Source organism: Melospiza georgiana, chromosome 20 (assembly GCF_028018845.1).
Source record: "Melospiza georgiana isolate bMelGeo1 chromosome 20, bMelGeo1.pri, whole genome shotgun sequence".
Classification (NCBI taxonomy): domain Eukaryota; kingdom Metazoa; phylum Chordata; class Aves; order Passeriformes; family Passerellidae; genus Melospiza; species Melospiza georgiana.
Genome location: NC_080449.1, coordinates 9078948 through 9096330, shown reverse-complemented (window position 1 = coordinate 9096330; position 17383 = coordinate 9078948). Strand labels below are relative to the sequence as shown.

General features: G+C 41.4%; 1 protein-coding gene across 5 annotated transcripts in view; it reads left to right on the top strand.

Annotated features, from left to right (window-relative positions):
• Nucleotides 1-17383, top strand: part of AK8 (adenylate kinase 8) — a 66148-nt gene that overhangs the window by 21147 nt on the left and 27618 nt on the right. For 4 of the 5 annotated variants that reach the window (XM_058038204.1, XM_058038203.1, XM_058038202.1 and 1 more), the window contains 2 exons: nucleotides 2765-2896; nucleotides 5103-5192. In XM_058038204.1, coding sequence (XP_057894187.1) covers nucleotides 2765-2896; nucleotides 5103-5192 — 222 coding nt within the window. The remainder of the gene's footprint in view (nucleotides 1-2764; nucleotides 2897-5102; nucleotides 5193-17383) is intronic. The other variant, XM_058038205.1, reaches the window with a different exon arrangement.

Below are 17383 nucleotides of genomic sequence, written 5' to 3'. Positions count from 1 at the left end.
CTGTGGCTCAATTGTTCATCTCCCAAAGGGCCAATACCTTCCAAAGTCTGAGAACAACAAGGAGGAGTAGTTCAAAGCCGGGAACATTTCATTGTTTAAAAGCTGTTTGTGCTGGGAGCTTTCCTGTTCATCAGTTCTTGTTTGCCTTTGCTTGGCTGTAATGCAATCTGACTTTTAATGTTGATCCTTCTAGAAGAGAATAAGGAAACTGCCAGAAAGACCAATTGATGTACTTTGTAGCTGTCAGTCTGCAGATGATCTCTTATATCCCAGTAATTTTGCATCTCAAAAAGGTCTTTTTTTTTTAATAACAAGTGCTGCACTTTTAAGATAAACAAGTAGGAAGTTTATATTCTGAATTTCCACATTAATTACCTCTAAATTACTTAATTAAATTTAAAAGTTCATATCATCATTCATAAAGAATTCATGCCTTGAATTGTAAATAAAAATGTGAGTGCCTGAATATTAATTATTATTAATTAATAATGTAGTGAGATAAATTGAAAACTGGAATGAAAAAATCCTCTCTAGATCTTTTTTCTGCAGTGCATCAAGCAGCCAGATTTTTTTTAAAGAATAATTAGATGTGGAGACTGTCTAGGGGATCATTACTCCTAATTAACTTGGTTATTTACTGCAAATTAAGCATCATTTGTAAGCAGGGTGCTTTGCCTGTAATGTTTGTGCTTTTCAATACACTGGCTTGTGGAAAATGTTCAGAATAACTGGAGCACTGCTTGGGTAGCTGATTCTCAGGGTTCCATGCAGCAAACACTATTTGCTAGCAGGATTTCCCAGGTTTTTTGTTTAGATTTTTATTGCCCCAGCTAAAATTAAAAAAAAAAAAAAAAAAGAAGAAGAAATCTCATAAAAATGAGCAGGATTGTGGGTTGTTTCACACAATTATAAAATGTTGTGGACTGAATTGCTGCTGCCCTGATGTGGGAATGACACCCAGTGCAGTTGGGCAGTGCAGGACCCCAGCTCTGCAGGAAGGGATGGATCCAATCCCATGGGGCTGCACCTTTAGTTTCTCCATATTTTAGGGCTGCTATGTAGAAATTTGAGTTTGCTGGAGTTGTTTCTTTTTTAGAAAAGATTTTCAGGGAGGGTTCCCTGAAAAATTGTTGGTACAGAGCCATGCATTGACAATGGCTCCTAAAATCCTGATCCTCAGGGTGTTCCCCACCAATCCTTTTGTGCTTTTTAATATAGCTTATGACTCATACAAACACTCATGCTGAAGCTTGTCCTATGCCTGAACCTAAAATTCTTTTTTTATTACAAGGACTCTTTAGGGAGTCTTTTATTGGAACTGAAGATCTCACAAAACCTGAGAGAGGCTGCAGCTCATCTGGGCTCACCTTTAGGTGTGTCCACTGCAATCCCAGGGGAATCAGAGCTTTGAAGATGTGTCCTTGCTGCTTTGGCCATGGCCAACCAGAGAGTTTAACTTTGGCATTGGACTGATCCCTGGAAAAGCCAAAAGATGTCACAAGTCTGGCTTGGGCTGCTCCCTTCTCTGGCATTCTCAGTCATCAAATGGGCACAACTGTGTCCAAATACAATCCAAATTTATCTTTTGGCTTCTTGGTGATCTCTCAGGTTCTCCTTTGGGTTTGTAACCAAGTCCAGGTCTCTATAGCAGTGTTGATGATGCTTCACCATATCCCCTGGTCTTTCCAAACCTGCAGGTTGACCTCAAGGTGCTATTTCCTGCTTGAAGCAAAATTTAGTAGGATGGTGTCCAGCAAATGAGTGGAATCAGGCGGAGAAGCTCAAATTTTCTTTACAAGTTACACAAAAAGGATGGGTAAAAGAATAAAACATCCACACTCAGCTCTGTGTTGTCAGGGCTGAGCAGTGTCATGACACACTGTGCTACAAGTCTATAATATTGTAATTAGGAGTCCTAATCACACACAGCTGGATAAATGTCATTAATTTAACATCCCGAGTTTTCACGCTTAAATATTTGTTCAGAAACTGCAGAAAGTATTAAATGTAATTACAGCCCTCTATAATTTGCATGGTAAAATTGTAGCTATCAAGCAAAAATTACTTCTGCTAAAAACAACATGGTAAGAGAGCAATTATTAATTGAATCTGCTCTTTAAAATGGTTTGACAGGCACTGATAAAAGACAGAGGAGTGTAATGATAGTGAGATTTCTGAAATTCCTCTCAGAGCAAATTGCTGACAGGACACTTTTATTTCAGTGTCCTGATTTTGGGTGCAGAGTCTGGGTGTTTCAGTGATAAAATAAACCATGATCAACATTTTTTTAAGAGAAGAGAGTAGTTTATCAATGATTATATATTTTTTAAGAAATGAGTGAATTTTTTGCCTTTAAGAGAGTAGCTAATCAATGATTATATTTATTTTTTTTTAGAAATGGGTTAATTTTTTGCCTTTAAGAAGAGAGTAGCTAATAAATTATTATATTTATTTTTTTAAGAAATGAGATAATTTTTTGCCTTTAAGAAGAGAGTAGTTAATCAATGATTATATTTATTTTTTTTTAGAAATGGGTTAATTTTTTGCCTTTAAGAAGAGAGTAGCTAATAAATTATTATATTTATTTTTTTAAAGAAATGAGATAATTTTTTGCCTTTAAGAAGAGTAGTTAATCAATTATTACATTTATTTTTTTAAGAAATGGGTTAATTTTTTGCCTTTAAGAAGAGAGTAGCTAATAAATTATTATATTTATTTTTTTTTAAGAAATGAGATAATTTTTTGCCTTTCTCCCCTGTTGCAGTCCTTGCCTTTGTCCAAACCCGGCACCGTTCTGCCGCCCCCTTCACGCCCCGGATTCTCTTTTTTGGCCCCCCAGGCAGTGGGAAGAGCCTGCAGGCAGCACTAATAGCTCAGAAATATGATGTTGTCAACAGTAAGTTCTCAGTAAACATGCACTTTGCTCAATTCCCCCTTTCTCTCTTTTTGATCATTTATCTTTTGCTGTCTGTCTGTCTTATTTGCTATAAAATCTCCCTCTTTGTCCACTTCTGTGGATGTCAATTTTTTGAGAGGAGTGAAAAGTATTTGAATGAAGAAGTGTAAACCAAGTATGTGTGCTGTGACAAAGCAGCTCTAAGGTTTTTTTAGTCATCTTTTCATCATTTTTATACCTTTTACATCGGTATTTTTCTATTGTTAGACTCCTGCAGTGCTCTGAATTCTTCTGTGGATCAGTGGATCATGAGGAATGATTTCAGTTTCAGCTCTCTGACCAAAATTGGGGCACTTTTAAAAAAGAATTCACTCTGAACTTTAGTGAGGTCTCCGCTCAAGTAATGTGTGAGAAAATGAAGGAATTAGTTAAAAGTGCATCATCTTTCTTCTGTAAAGGAAGACCAAAAAATTCTGCATGAGACTTGTTCAAGATTAGCATTTAAATGTTAAAAAGTTCTGTATATAAAAGTGCAGCTTACTGATAGGATCAGTGCGGTATTTTCCATGTTCTGTAGTGTCTTCTAATACTGGAGTGACCATAAATTATTTTAAACAAATGTCTGGTAGCTGTAAAATTTGCTGATTAGCCACATCATGTTAGTTAAGCAAAAGTCAGTTTTGATAGAATATTTCTGCTGTCAGTTATTATGCCATTGCTGCATTTTAAAATATCATGTGAAAAACTAATGTTTGTAGATTTATTCAAAGCCGTAGTTTTATTAATTGCAAAATTGGCTTAAAGAAAACAAATCATGCTTGAATGTAAAAAAAATTATTGTCCTTTTGAATTTTTTTCAACTTTTTTTCTAAAACTGCAGGTTTCATAGTGTTCCATCTAGGTCAAAATTTGCATTTTTTTTCTAAAGTAACTAAAATATTAGAGAGTTGCAGCTCTTTTTATTAAAAATCATTACCAGTGCTTTACCCATATGTTGAATTTTATTTTAAGTGTTCTATAACCCAAATATTAGAAGAATTAAGTATTTAATACAGAGTTGGAATACCATAATTTTTCAGAATAATATTCAGCATACATTTAATTTCTATTAGGCCATTGGGCTTGAAGCTCAGGCTCAAAAATTTAAATCTATATTTAAATAGTCTCATGAATTGGATTGAATTTAGGTGTGTACTCATTAGGTGTCTTAAATTGGGGTCTGTGCACTGAGTTTCTGTTGTGTTTTTTACACTATTTATTATGAATGTGAATTTACTTCTCCAGGACAACTGGAGACTCTTCAAATTGTCACTTAAACATTGAATTTTATCAGCTTTGTCCCAGGAGCACTGCTGGGATGCTCTCACTCCTGTTGGCCTGGCAGTGTGATTAACAGCAATAAACTGATTAAAGGGCTCCATCTTCTCCCATCAAAGGCAGGGCCTGTCAGTGCTATTGATTCCAGGAAAAAAAGGAATCAATTTAGGATTATTAATTGAATAATCTCCAGGGGGACCTGTAGCTAATATTTTTTACCAAAAATAATTGGAGTTGTAACCAGGATTTCTGCTGCTGTGTGACCTCTCCATTCGTGGTTCCCTCCCTCACCTGGGCAGCCAGTGCCCTCCAAGGCCAAACCAGGAATATTTCATGTACAGCTGTCCTGGCTCAGACCTGAAATCTGCATCTCCTGGAGTTCTGTGTGTGTTTGAAATCAATGATAATATTGCATTAGCACAGTTTTTTAAATGTAATCCTTACATGATCATTGAATGATCCAAGGAGGCCCCTCCTGAGCTGAGCATTGTGCTGCACCTCCAGCAGAGTGGTTCAGATGCTGTTGAGCAGCTGGAACTTTATTCAGTAATTACAAGTTTATAAAAAGTGAAAGCCACCAGCAATCCCTTGAGTTGTTATTTCAGAAATATATTTGATTAATGTCATTCTCTCCATTTTTAATATGTTCTTTGCCAAATATATTCTTTTTTTTTCTTTATTCCATATCCTCACTCTCCTTGCTTTTCACTCTGCTTGGCCAAAAAAAACCCGACAAAACCCTAACAACAAACTCAAAAACCATACAACTTTTATTTTATTCAGTGACCTTATTCCAGTATGCAGCTTCTGGGTTCTTTGCTTTGCTTTGCTTTGTTGCCTCCTTTTTAAAATTTAACCTTGTGTCTTTTTTGTTCTTCCTTCCTGTTAGTTTGCTGTGGGCAACTGCTAAAGGAAGCTGTTGCAGACAACACAAAACTTGGAGAACTCGTTAAGCCTCACATTGACAGTGGAGGCCCAGGTAGGGCACATTGTTGTCTCATTACATTGTAGTCACAAATTCGTAGCAAAAACCAAACTGTGAGTGATTTTTTTGTTGGTCAGATTCTAATCAGAGTAGCCTGAAAGTCAATTAATTACATTTATTCCATGGGATTTGTAGGAACTCCCTAACAGAAGTTTGATTTCTAAGGGGATTTTTATATCCTCAAAGCAAATATTCACCGTTCCAACAAAATTCAGATTTCTTGTGCAGATTCTGAAATCTGAATTCCACATTTTAATCTCTAATTAAATCTAAATTAAGTTCTAGTTATGAATTCAAACTGTGTTGGAATAGCACACTAGTGCTATTCAATAGCAAATAGTAATAGCAAATAGTGTTTTTATAGCACACTATTGTGTCAAACTGCTTTCAAAGCACAATAATATTGTGTTTCATTTTACATTTGGATGTTGACTTTTAGAATGCTACCACAGTTTCCTCTGCTTTCGTGTAAATATTTTAAACTTAAAATTTCTTTGTACTTCATTTCTATCAGCATTTTTGATTGTGGGAGGGGAGTGCCATGAGAAATGTTGGGTATATTTTGCTTTTGGAAGGTTCTGCAGGGATTTCAGATAAATCATAAATACTGTGAGCTCCTGAGGGCAGCAGCTTAAATCTGTCTGTCTGTTACATCTGTCCTGCTGTCTGTGTGTGGTGTTGGAAATCAGAGAATATCTGTAATTAAGGAGGAGAAATCACGTTTCAGGAGGGTGGAAGAATGTTTATTTTGCCAAATTGCAATGGCCTGGGAGAGGAACTTTCAGTGCTGTTTCTGGCAGCAGCCCAAATGGTTTCCAGTGGTACAAACACCAGGAGACAATCGTGCTGAAATGGGGAAATCTCAGTTAAACTTCAGTATTAATGGAATTTTGAGCAAAGCCCCCCAGAGCAAAGAGAAATCTTTGTTGTCCTTTATTTTCAGCAAAGAAATGTATTTGGTAGAGTGAAAAGCTTGAAAATCTCTGTTTGTTGCACAATAGTTTAATTCTGATGCTGAATTACACAGCTCTGAAACACGAGCCTTTAAAATTAATTGAGATGAAATCAAGGTTTCCTTGATAACAAACCCAGAGATTCAGGACTTTTCCAAAAGATCTTTGCCAGCCTGCAGCTTTGGGGGTGCCATTTTATTTTTTTACTTTATTAAGCCACAGGATAAAATATTTTACCTCTGAACTCCATCTGCAGTGCATGGATTGCATTTATCCCTAATTCAGTCACCAGCTCAGAGCACTCACAGCAGCACCACACTGCTGGGAGCTGCTCTGGGGCCATGGGGAGGGACAGCAGGAATCTCTGCAGCCTCACAGGGGAAATTTGGGTCCTCTGGAATGGGCACAGAGATCCAGGAGAGGATTTTCTGAGTTTGAGATACCCAGAATGGGCATTTAACTCAAAGGGAGGAGAACTCAGAGTGTGGTGTGCAGGGGATCTGAGGTCTCCAGCAATAATTCCTTGCTTTTTGACCTGGATGTGGCTGGTTTTGAGTTCAGTTTAACTCCCACATAGAAATCCTTTCAAGCTCTAGGCCTGATTTTCATGGTATCCATTAATTTCAGAATCTTGTGTGCCCGCTGTAATTTCTGCTCTGGGGCCATGGGGAGGGACAGCAGGAATCTCTGCAGAGGAATTTGGGTCCTCTGGAATGGGCACAGAGATCCAGGAGAGGATTTGCTGAGTTTGAGGTACCCAGAATGGGCATTTAACTCAAAAGATGGAGATCTCAGAGTGTGGCATGCAGGGGATCTCCAGGTGTGCCCATAATTCCTTCCTGTGTGATCTGGTTTGACCTGAATGTGGTCAAACACATTTGAGTTTTGAGTTCAGTTTAACTCCCACACAGAAATCCTTTTAAGCTCTAGCCCTGACTTTCATAGAATCCATTAATTTCAGAATCTTGTGTGCCTGCTGTAATTTCACTGTCTGCTCATCTCTGTGGAGAGGAGCATTGTAAATACCTCACTCTCTAAATTTCAGTTATGGCTGGGATGGGACTTTGGATGATCTGTTTATTCCAAGAGAGCTCCTTTAAGAGCTTCCTTTACTAAAATGTTCTTTGTGTGTTTTATAAACTTCATCTTAACCATTAAAGTTCCTTAAAGGAGATGCATTCCCAGTAGAGTAAAATAATTGCACAGACCATAATTTTTAGCCAGTCCTAAAAATATGCACATCCTTAGTCCAAGGGAGCTGCTTTCATTTCAGGAAAATGAAATTGAAGTTGTAATTCCTTTCTTCCTCCAAATTAGAAATTATTTCAGATTTAGATGAATTTTTTTAATACAGCATGCACAGATAAAGCTGTACAATACTTCTGAATATTAATAGGGATCATAACTATATTTCTGTGCATTATGCTAAAAATTCTCCCTTAGATTTGCTGATATGCACATATATATTTTATTTGGTGGGACACAGCACAAAATTAAGGGCTGAATAAAGATAAATATCATCCAGCAAAAGCAGAAATAATAAGTTCTGTCATTTTGCTAATCCTCCTCTCCCAGGGATAACAAAGAATGAATTTACATTAGTAAACACTAACAAGAATTCATTACTGCCCTCACAAGAGGCTTGGAGAAAATGGAATAACACAGGGTACTGAAGAGGAAAGGTGGGCAAAGAATCTTTGCATCTTTGCTCTCTTGCTGCAGCCAGGTTGAAACTGGGGAAAAATTCTGCTGCTATGATTGACTATTGATAGTTTCCAGAAAATATCATTTACAAAAACTCAGTGTAGCCAATAGCAGACAGTGCTGGACGTGGGAAAGCAATTAGAACTTCAACCTTTCCATTGGATTTGTGGTTGTTGAGAGGCTCAGCTGTTCCTGTGGGTTGGGAACCCTGCAAGTGACATTCCACAGAGCAGGGGAACCAAAGGCAGAGCAGGGAAAATGTTGTTCTCAAATCATTACTTGTCAAAACAAAAGCAGTGCCATAAAATCTTGAGGACATGCCTCATATATTCTTAAAACGCTGCCCCAGGGGACTGATCCCAGCGTGTTTCCCTTCTTGTGGACAGCACTGATGGCATACAATTAGCCATTTAAAATGTGCCAGCAGGGCGTGGTGTGGGGCTGTAAGGAGGCTCAAAGCCCTGCCTGCTCAGAGCTCCCTCATTGTTGAGTTTTGGAGGCTGCCCAGTGCCCGTTCTGCCCCAGTTCTGCTTGGCTAACCCAGATTTTCATGGCTTTAGGATCCATCCACATTTTCCTGTACTGCTGCTTCATGTTTACACCATGTATTTCAGGAACTGCCCAGACAATTCTGTTATTCACCCCAAAAGGCAACCCAGTATTCCTATTGTCAGTGTTTTCTAATGTTGACTGTCTCATGAAGACCTTTAAAATCCTCATTTTTGTGTTTGGTGATTTATTTTACCTAATGAAGGCAGCATAGATATTTTTGAGCCCATTAATTTTTTAATTCCCAGGACACTCTAGTCTACAATAGGTGCACACTAGATATTGAAAAATGCATTTTTGGGGATAAGTTCAGTAACCTGACAGCTTTCTGCCTGTCATAAACACTGAGCTGTGCTTTGGACAACCAGTCTGAGATGCAGAGACTGCTCCTTTAGGAAGTTGTGGTTTCACTGGGTACTGAGTAGATATTAAGTATATCCTGGGCAGAAAATCACCAACATTGGAGTCTAAGCCAAATCTTCTGGTCCCTAACTCCAGTTAGATTAACTCCTGGTCAATAATGCTAAATTCAGCACTCACCATTTGCTTGGGCAGCCTGGGAAGAAATGGAGTAGAATGTGTGTGCAGTGACCAGAACCCTCCCACAGGCAGCAAGACAAGTGCCATAAATTAATTTATTTGGTTTGATTCCTTCTGAAACGTTCTGAGGAAGCAGTTCCATAGATTTGGCCCTCCCCTGGGCAGATGAGACCTGAAGGAAACCTTCAAACAGAATTCCTGTCCTCAGGTTGCTCCAGTTCTGAGGAGGGCTGGATGTGTCTCACTGCAAACATGGACAAACATTAATTAAAAGTTCCATCTGCATGATCTTTGATCACCATCTTAAAGATGTCTGTCAGAATTTGATACCCTGGGAGAACAAAAAAAAAATGCAGAAAGCATTTTTGATTTCCCCAAAATGTACCTGATGTTTGCATTGTATTAATGGAAGGACAAGCAGGAGCATTTTGGGGCTATCACAAAGATTGGGAAGATCATCAGTCAGTTGAAATCTGCATGTCATTCTGTCCAATTTTTGTGGTGAAATAGCATGGAGTGATCCCTGCTAATTAATATATCTCTTTGTGAGGCTGTAATAAATAGAGCCAAGAAAAGTGAGATGACAGGAAAGCAGAATGAAGGGAAAAAACCACTCCCAAACCAGTAAAATTCTGCTTTTCAGCTGGGAGAACTGCTATTAGTTTGGGTGATTGGGTTTTTTCCCACCAAAATGAAGATTCAGGAGGTAAGAGAACTGATTCATGGAACACACTCAACATTGCACTGTTTGCAGCCTGTTAGAGTTGAACACACACAATCCATGTTGGTTTTTTCCTCTCCTTTTTTCTATTTTTTTTTTTTTAAGTTGTAATATCTGAAGCTGTCCCCAATGGCAGTCTGCACGTAGGGGGTAAAATCTGGAATTCCCTAATTTCTCCTGTTTTCTAATAAAAACCATTACTTGTACAAACACAGATCTCCCCTGATTTTAAATTGCAGCGGTTTTAAAGGGTGCTTTTTGGTGCAGCCTCTGAAAGTTGGGGGTCCCCTGGCGATTGTGATCACAGTCTCACTGAAAACACTTTGCTCTGTTGAGGGTGGGTTTGTTTTTTGGTTTTATTTTATTTTTATTTCTGACATCAAATTAATATTCTCATCACTAAGCCCGAAACACAGATTTGACAATAGAGCAGCTCCTCTTTGTTAAAAACTCGCCAAGACTTCCCGAGTTGAAAGGACGAGTAAATCTTGATATCTGAGGGGGTAAGCTCAGTTTTTATTTCTTGTTTTTTTATAAGAGTGCTGTACTGGAGAGCTGCAAGCTGTCTGAACATTGCACAGACCCTTTGGGAGCTCCATTGGTTTTCAGCAAGCCTTTGCACGCCGTGTGTTTGTACTGGCTGAAGACAGCGCATGGCTCTCTAAATAATTTACAAGTTGATTAATAGACTCACATGGGTATAATTAGAAGAGGGAGAGACAGCAGCTCCAGTAACGGGTACAGTGCTTGGGGGAACTGGAGACTTTATTTTTTTTAAAGAAACTTTCTAGGGTGCTGGGCGTTTGAAGATAAGTTGGGAAGAGCTCAGTGCCTCTTCTCTTTTGAAGTGGAAATAGGACAGTTTGAATCCGTCGAGTTTAATTTTTCACAAGCTTTAGGGGCCCTGCAGTGCAACTCCCTTTTTATTATTGAAAAAAACTCTCCATTTTTCTTTCATTTTTCACACACACACACACACACACACACAGAGTCCAAACAGGAGCTAATAAACAAATTGATTTTCTACTTTATTTAAGTTAGTTTTACAGCAATTCTGTAGCTCCCCTAAATGTGCAACTTGCTCACAAATAAACTGTGTAAAGTTACAGAGATATTTATGAATACACCATGCTTTAATTTATGCATTTTTAAGAAACCTTCACCTCTGTTTGACAATGCTTTTGAAGTAGCTCCGTTTTTCAAGTCAAACTTTTGACTTTTCCTCTGGGACTGCTACAAAGGTTTTTTTATGGAAAATAGGTAGCAGTCTTTTTTCCTACTAAGAGAAAATTGGTGGTCAAGAGAACATAATACATTTTTTTTTATTATTTTCTCTTTTAGGTGGCCATATTTTTATATGAGATGCAAGGTTGTAGAACAGAAAGTTTTAAATGCAGACATATAGGCAGTAGGTTGTAATTTTCTTCCCTGAATTTTACTTTTTCCTGTGTTGAATCACTACAAGATGATAAATCAGAATTCCCTTTTCTTTTATTTGAAAATCTGGAATGTATTTTTCTTTATTCCACAATCCAGTCTGGCAGATATTGAGGGCTGGAGTGAGCCTTGATCTACAAAGATACTTTTAAAGGCCACCCCACTTAGGAGTAAAAACAAAGCAACCAAAAAAATCCACCCCAAAAAGCCAATCCTGGAAGCTAGACCAGGCAAAATAAATGTGATTTTATTAAAGAGAGGAATGCAGTTGTTTTCTGGAGCAATTGTGATAATCAGGCAGTTCATGGATATGGCCCTGCCCATGTTAAATGGTTTTGCAGTGGTGTTCACCATTCCTGCTGTTGCTGGAGGATCAATATTCCAATATTTGTGCCACAAACCCTCATGGATTTGAGTGAAGATGTGGCCCTTGGCCATTTGGGGCCTCGTGGTTGTCAGGAGCATTTAAACAGCAAAGTGCAATATAAATGTGAAGTATTAATCTTTTATATTTATATTGATCTTCATTGCTGACAGTTATCCTTTAAAATTTAGGGAAGTGGAGGTTCCTTTCCTTTCCTTGCAGCACTGTCCCCTCACCAAAGGGCTGCTAACCTGAATTCTGGGTGGTTTGGAGTTTGGGGTGGAGATTTCATAGGAATCTTTATACAAAAGCCATAAGGAAAAGCACATTGCATGTTGTCAGCATCCCCCTTATTTTGGGGTTTAACATAAAATTCTGGGTTTGGCTGTTTCACAGGGTGTGATACAAGCAGAACCAGGCTGGTGCATGAAACAGCCTGACAAGGAAAACACAAAGCAGCTTTTGTGCATTCTTTAATATTTTTAAATGTCCCTTTAGTGTGGCTGGGAGGTGTCAGGAGAAGGGGAGACACAGCACAGGGCAGGATCCATCCCAGCCTCGGGCTCTGGAGCAGGAGCTGGCAGGGATGAGGAGCCCCTTCGGGAGCACCCCATCCCTTCTCATCCCACGGGAAGCAGGGTTTGGTGTAAAAAGCCACAATGTTTTTCACCAATTTATTCCTTTTTTTAAAAAATATTATCACTGTCAAGAAGGGTTTGTAGGTCAAATTCTGCACTGTGTTCTTCAGGAGAGCTGAGCTTTTAGAAATAAGGAGGAAATAGGAACTTGGTTGATAATGGAAGTGAGGAGTCCAGTGGGTTTGAAGTGTAGCTGTTCTCTGTGCAGCTGTAGTCTCTCTGTAAAAACAAAAGGAAAAGAAATACAAATATCCATTTATGATTATATCTGATCCATAATTTGGGATTGTACCTGCTTTAGAAATAGCATCATTTCCACTTTAACACAGCTAATTCCTATTTTAAATTACCAAAAACCTAAAAAACCAAAAATAAAATCAAGAAAAGACTGATTCTAATATATGCTAACAGGCAAAAATATGTTAGAGGCGGAAATTAAATATTTTACCACATTATTTGTTTTACTGTATTAAAAGAATGACTCCGATTCTTGCCGAAGCCCTTCTCAGCAGTGTCAAAGGAGCGAGTGAGAGGGGATTTGTGTAGGGACGGTCCCTGGGATGGATCGATCACCGCGGTGCGAACCCGCGCCGGTGCCGGTGTTTGCTGTCCCTTCTTCGAACCGACAGAACCGGAGATGCTTTCAGTGATTCGGTGCCAGCCCGGTGCTGCCGGGGCTCCAGCAGGTCTCAGCAGTGTCCGGAGCGGGCGCGTTTTCCCCGAATTCCCGATTTTTTCCCGACATTTCGGCGGCGCCGCGGCCGCTGCTGCCCGCGGGGCGGGACCGGCTGCGCTGCCCGCCGTGACCGCGGGGTGGCGACAGAGAACAGACAACGGGCCGGGCCCAGCGGGGCTGAGGGACGGGACCGGCCCGGGACAGCACCGGGACAGCACCGGGACACAATCCCGGGCCGTGCGGGGCTGGGAGAGTGGGACCGGCCCAGGACAGCACCGGGAACATCCCGGGATCATCCCGGGCCGTGCGGGGCCGAGAGAGTGGGACCGGCCCGGGACAGCACCGGGAACATCCCGGGACTGCACCGGGACCATCCTGGGCCGTGCGGGGCTGAGAGACCAGGACCATCCCGGGACAGCACCGGGACCATGCTGGAACCATCCCGGGACCATCGCGGGAGGGCCAGGACCATCCCGGGACCAACCTGGGAGCACCGGGACCACCCCGGCACCACCGGGATCCTGCGGGACTGAGAGCACCGGGACCCCCGGGACCATCCCGTGACTGTGGGGCTGAGACCCCCGGCATCATTCTGAGACAACAGGATCCTACGGGGCTGAGGCCCCCGGGACCATCGGGATCCTACGGGGCTGAGACCCCCGGGATCCTGCGGGACCGTGGGGCTGAGACCTCCGGGACTTCCCCAGGATCATCCTGGGACCACCGGGATCCTGCGGGGCTGAGACCCCCGGGACCAACGGGATCATCCCGGGATCCTGCGGGGCTGAGACCCCCGGGGCCAACGGGATCATCCCGGGATCCTGCGGGGCTGAGACCCCCGGGACCCTCCGGGACCCCGCCGGGTGTGGGGCCGGAGCCCCCCTGTTCTCCGAGGACCCTCGGGATGCTGGGCTCGGAACCTCCCGGCATTTCCCCTCTCCCACCCCGGCCAGTCTAAGCCGGTGTTCTCCCGCCGGTGCCGCTGCAGCGCTCCCGGCCCGGTGCTCGCTGTTAGTGACGGTACCGGGGCCGGCTGAGCACAGCCCTGCCCGGCCTCACCCTCCGAGGATCAGCCGAAATTATCGATCAGCCCACGCCATGGTAAATCACTGCCAAATCACTCTCAAACACATTAAAAACCAATTTATACAGTCTCAATCGATACCGTCTCTGAGCGCCCTTATGTGGGCAAGGAAACAGAGTAGAAAAGGGCAATTACTCATTGTGAATCATCCAGAGTTTCTAGAGCAATAAAATAAGGAAATCTCACGCTTTGCTAAATCTGGGTGTTCGTGGACAATTCAGGAAAGTAGCATTTGGCAGTAGCTTATACTCGGGACAAGATGTTACGTGTCAACTACTGGGATCGAGCCTCAGGCATCTGAATTAGCTGTGAAAGTCTTCAGACCTTGCTAAAAAAATAATCTCTATAAGCAGGATAAAGCATAGATGGACAGTATTGTCAAAAGGACCTTTTAGAGCACAAAGCTGACAGAATTTGGATCTGTAAATTCATTTATGCTGTACTTAGAATCGAGGTTTTATAGGTTTGGAGAAGTGAGTTGATACCCTTCAAAAGTCTGTTTTAAAGGGAAATGCACGGAGGAGGTATCAATTTAAATATGATAATTGTATAGCTCGGAGCACTGACAGCATTGAAGTTATTGGAGAATAGTGCCCTGTAATCTCTCAAGTGGTGTTTTCCCCCTTTCAGGCTGTGCCTTTAATGTTCTATTACTTTTGTCTGGAGCAGATGATGTGATTTTGTAACTGATTGCCTGATTTTGTAACTGATTGCCTGATCCTGGTTCCTGTTAGTCCTGCAGATCCACAGGTTGGGGAAGAGCTAATGGGCCACACTCCTGTGAGCTTCTGGAGGACGTACCTCTCATGAGAAGCACCTGAAAAAAATGTGCTTTTTACCTGTGAAAACCTTTGAAGCTCTGAGCAGTAAATTTATTTTTTAAATGTTCTGCTGGAAGGTGCTGATTTACTGCCCTGGAGATGGGAAATCTCTGGGTGTCCACGTAGCAGCTCCAGCGCAAGCAGCAGCACTTTAAACCTTGTCCCCTGCCTGATCAAACCCCTGAAATTATTAAATCACTTCTCAGATCCACAGCTGCCTATTATTCAGGGGTGTAGTGTTGATCATTAACGTGGTGAAACAGAGATAAAGGAGACACAGGGTGTGGGTTGGGGCAGGCACAGACAAATTACATTTCCATTTGGGGCTGGTTTCCATCATTCTGCTGCTCTCCATGCCTGGGGTTTGCTGTGGTCCTCAGCTATGCTGATGCTCTCAGGAGTCCCTGCAGCTCTGTATCTCTGCAGCTTTACTTCTGAGGGGTGAATTTTACTCCTGTGCCTCGATTTCTCTCTCTAATAGAGATGTGCTCCCACCTTACCTAGCCTGGATATTTCCTTGCAGCAGCACATTGTAATTTTTACAAGAAACTTACCTTTGGACTTTTCTAATGATAAAGTAAAATCTCTCTCGAGTCTCATTCCCCCAACTTTCAGAGTTGGAAACTCACACAAGCTTATGTTGAAAAGGAATTGATTATTCAAAGCTCTTGTGCTTCATAATCTCCTTAAAACATGTAGATTGACTGTCTCGTCAGGAAATCTCTATATTTCACTTTGCTATATGCCCATTGGGTTATGTGCTTAAGACCAGGAGACCTCTGGCTAGTTCCTCACAGGCTGTGTGCCCCTCCAATTACAGGTTATTAATTTGCCTTGCATTCCAGAGACAGTTCCACATGAGTGAAAAGGAATTCTGTGCTGCAGAGTTCTTCATTACCTACTCTGTCTGTACTACAAAATAAGAATAATACTGATTTTTTTTTTTTCTCTCTCTCTCTCTTATTTTTTTCCTTCCCTCTGGTCTGTGGAAGATGTTTTACAGTTTTAATGCAGCTGTTTTAAGTGTGACTGTTCCTGTTCAAGGGCAGCTGATGTACTTTGTAATGCCACCAAGCAGCCAACAAGCTCTGTTCCCCCATTGTGTTGAAGTGATAGGTATGTTTGCTAATCAAGAGGAGAGCAGAGCTTGCTGTCTGACTTGTTTATGTTTTATTTCTCACCATCAAGCTTTAGAGGGAGGCACAGAAAATATGTAAGCATCTATATTATTCAGTGATGTATATGTGCACATGGTGCTGCTGATGTCTTGCAGTCACTCCTGGCTGAAGGGAGGGATGTGCCCAGCATCCCTCAGAGCACCCCAAACCTGGCTTGTCATTAGATAAAATATTAATTTATTGTCTCTGCATCTCAGGTGTTTCCCTCCTCGTGTGATTTCTTCAGTTTTGTTCCAAAGCAGTGACCACAGAGGAGAATTTTGGTCATCAGGGTTCACAGGAGGTCTGTGGGAAGTGCTCACACCCAGGAGATGCCCCAGGTTCCCACCACAATTGCTGTTTGATTTCCTCCTAGGTTGTTTCTCCTTCCCGTGTGGAGGGTGGAAGCAATGTGGAGCTGGGGAATCTCCAGGATCTGCAGGAAGCTCAGCAGCACAGGAGATCCATCTTTTTCTGTGCCTTTCCTGGGCCTCCCAGCCCTGATCCCTGCTCAGGGATGTCAGCCCTGCCAGAATCCCACTGCAGTTTCACTCATGGGTTTGTGGGTTTTATTCCAATTCCTTGCAAAACTGCTTTCAGCATTCTGAAATGAAAAAAAAATAAAATCATGTCAGCTGGCATCTCTGCAAATCCCTGTCAATGATTCCAGCAGGAATTGTCATAAAATAACACACAGGAAGAAAGTTCAGTGCTGCAGCCAGAAATTCTGGACCATGGGAAAATTCCACTGCTCTTTGTATGGAATGCATTGTTGGGAAAGAGAAATTTGGGGTTTGTTTGTTTTTCTTTATTCCTGCTAGGATGTGTTGGGTTTGTGTTAATTCTTGTAAGCTGGAGGGTGGGGAGACAACTGCCCTGGAAAAAGCACTGAAATTCTCCTGCTCTCCCTGCCATGCCTGCCTGCAGCTCAGTCTTGGATAGAGAAGAAGCTTCTATCTGATAAAATTCCTCCCTGCTGCTGTGCTATTGTTGCAGTTAATTTTATGAATCCCATTTTTAACAGCATACTCAGTTTTTGCATTGTCATTTTGCTCTTTGTCAAGTGTGTGGGTTTATTCCATTCCTTTTTTTCCCCCTCCTTACAGCAGATGGAGAATATTACTCTCTTTAACTTGTTCTTTTATAATGTGAAGTGGATATCCTCAATTAATACACTAATCTGTTTCCTAATTAATTCCCTGCGGTTTTCCTCTCTTTTTGCTGGTACATTGAATCCTGAGTGCAGTTCTGTAAACTCAGTAATTTGATTATTTAAAGGAGAAGCCACAAATTTCATGATAGAGGCAACAATGTTAAATTCCAGGAGCAAATGGATTCTATTATTGCAGTTTAAAACCTGCTTGTTCCCGGGGTGGAACTGTGCACTGCTAATAATTCACTCTGCTAAAATCCAGGCAGATTGCTGTCAGCTTGTCCTGAAGAGAAGTGCAGTGCTAGAAATCTGACACATACACTCTCCTACAAGCACTTGTTGTTGTATTTTTGTATGCAGATGTGATGGCAGGGTGAGCATCAAAACA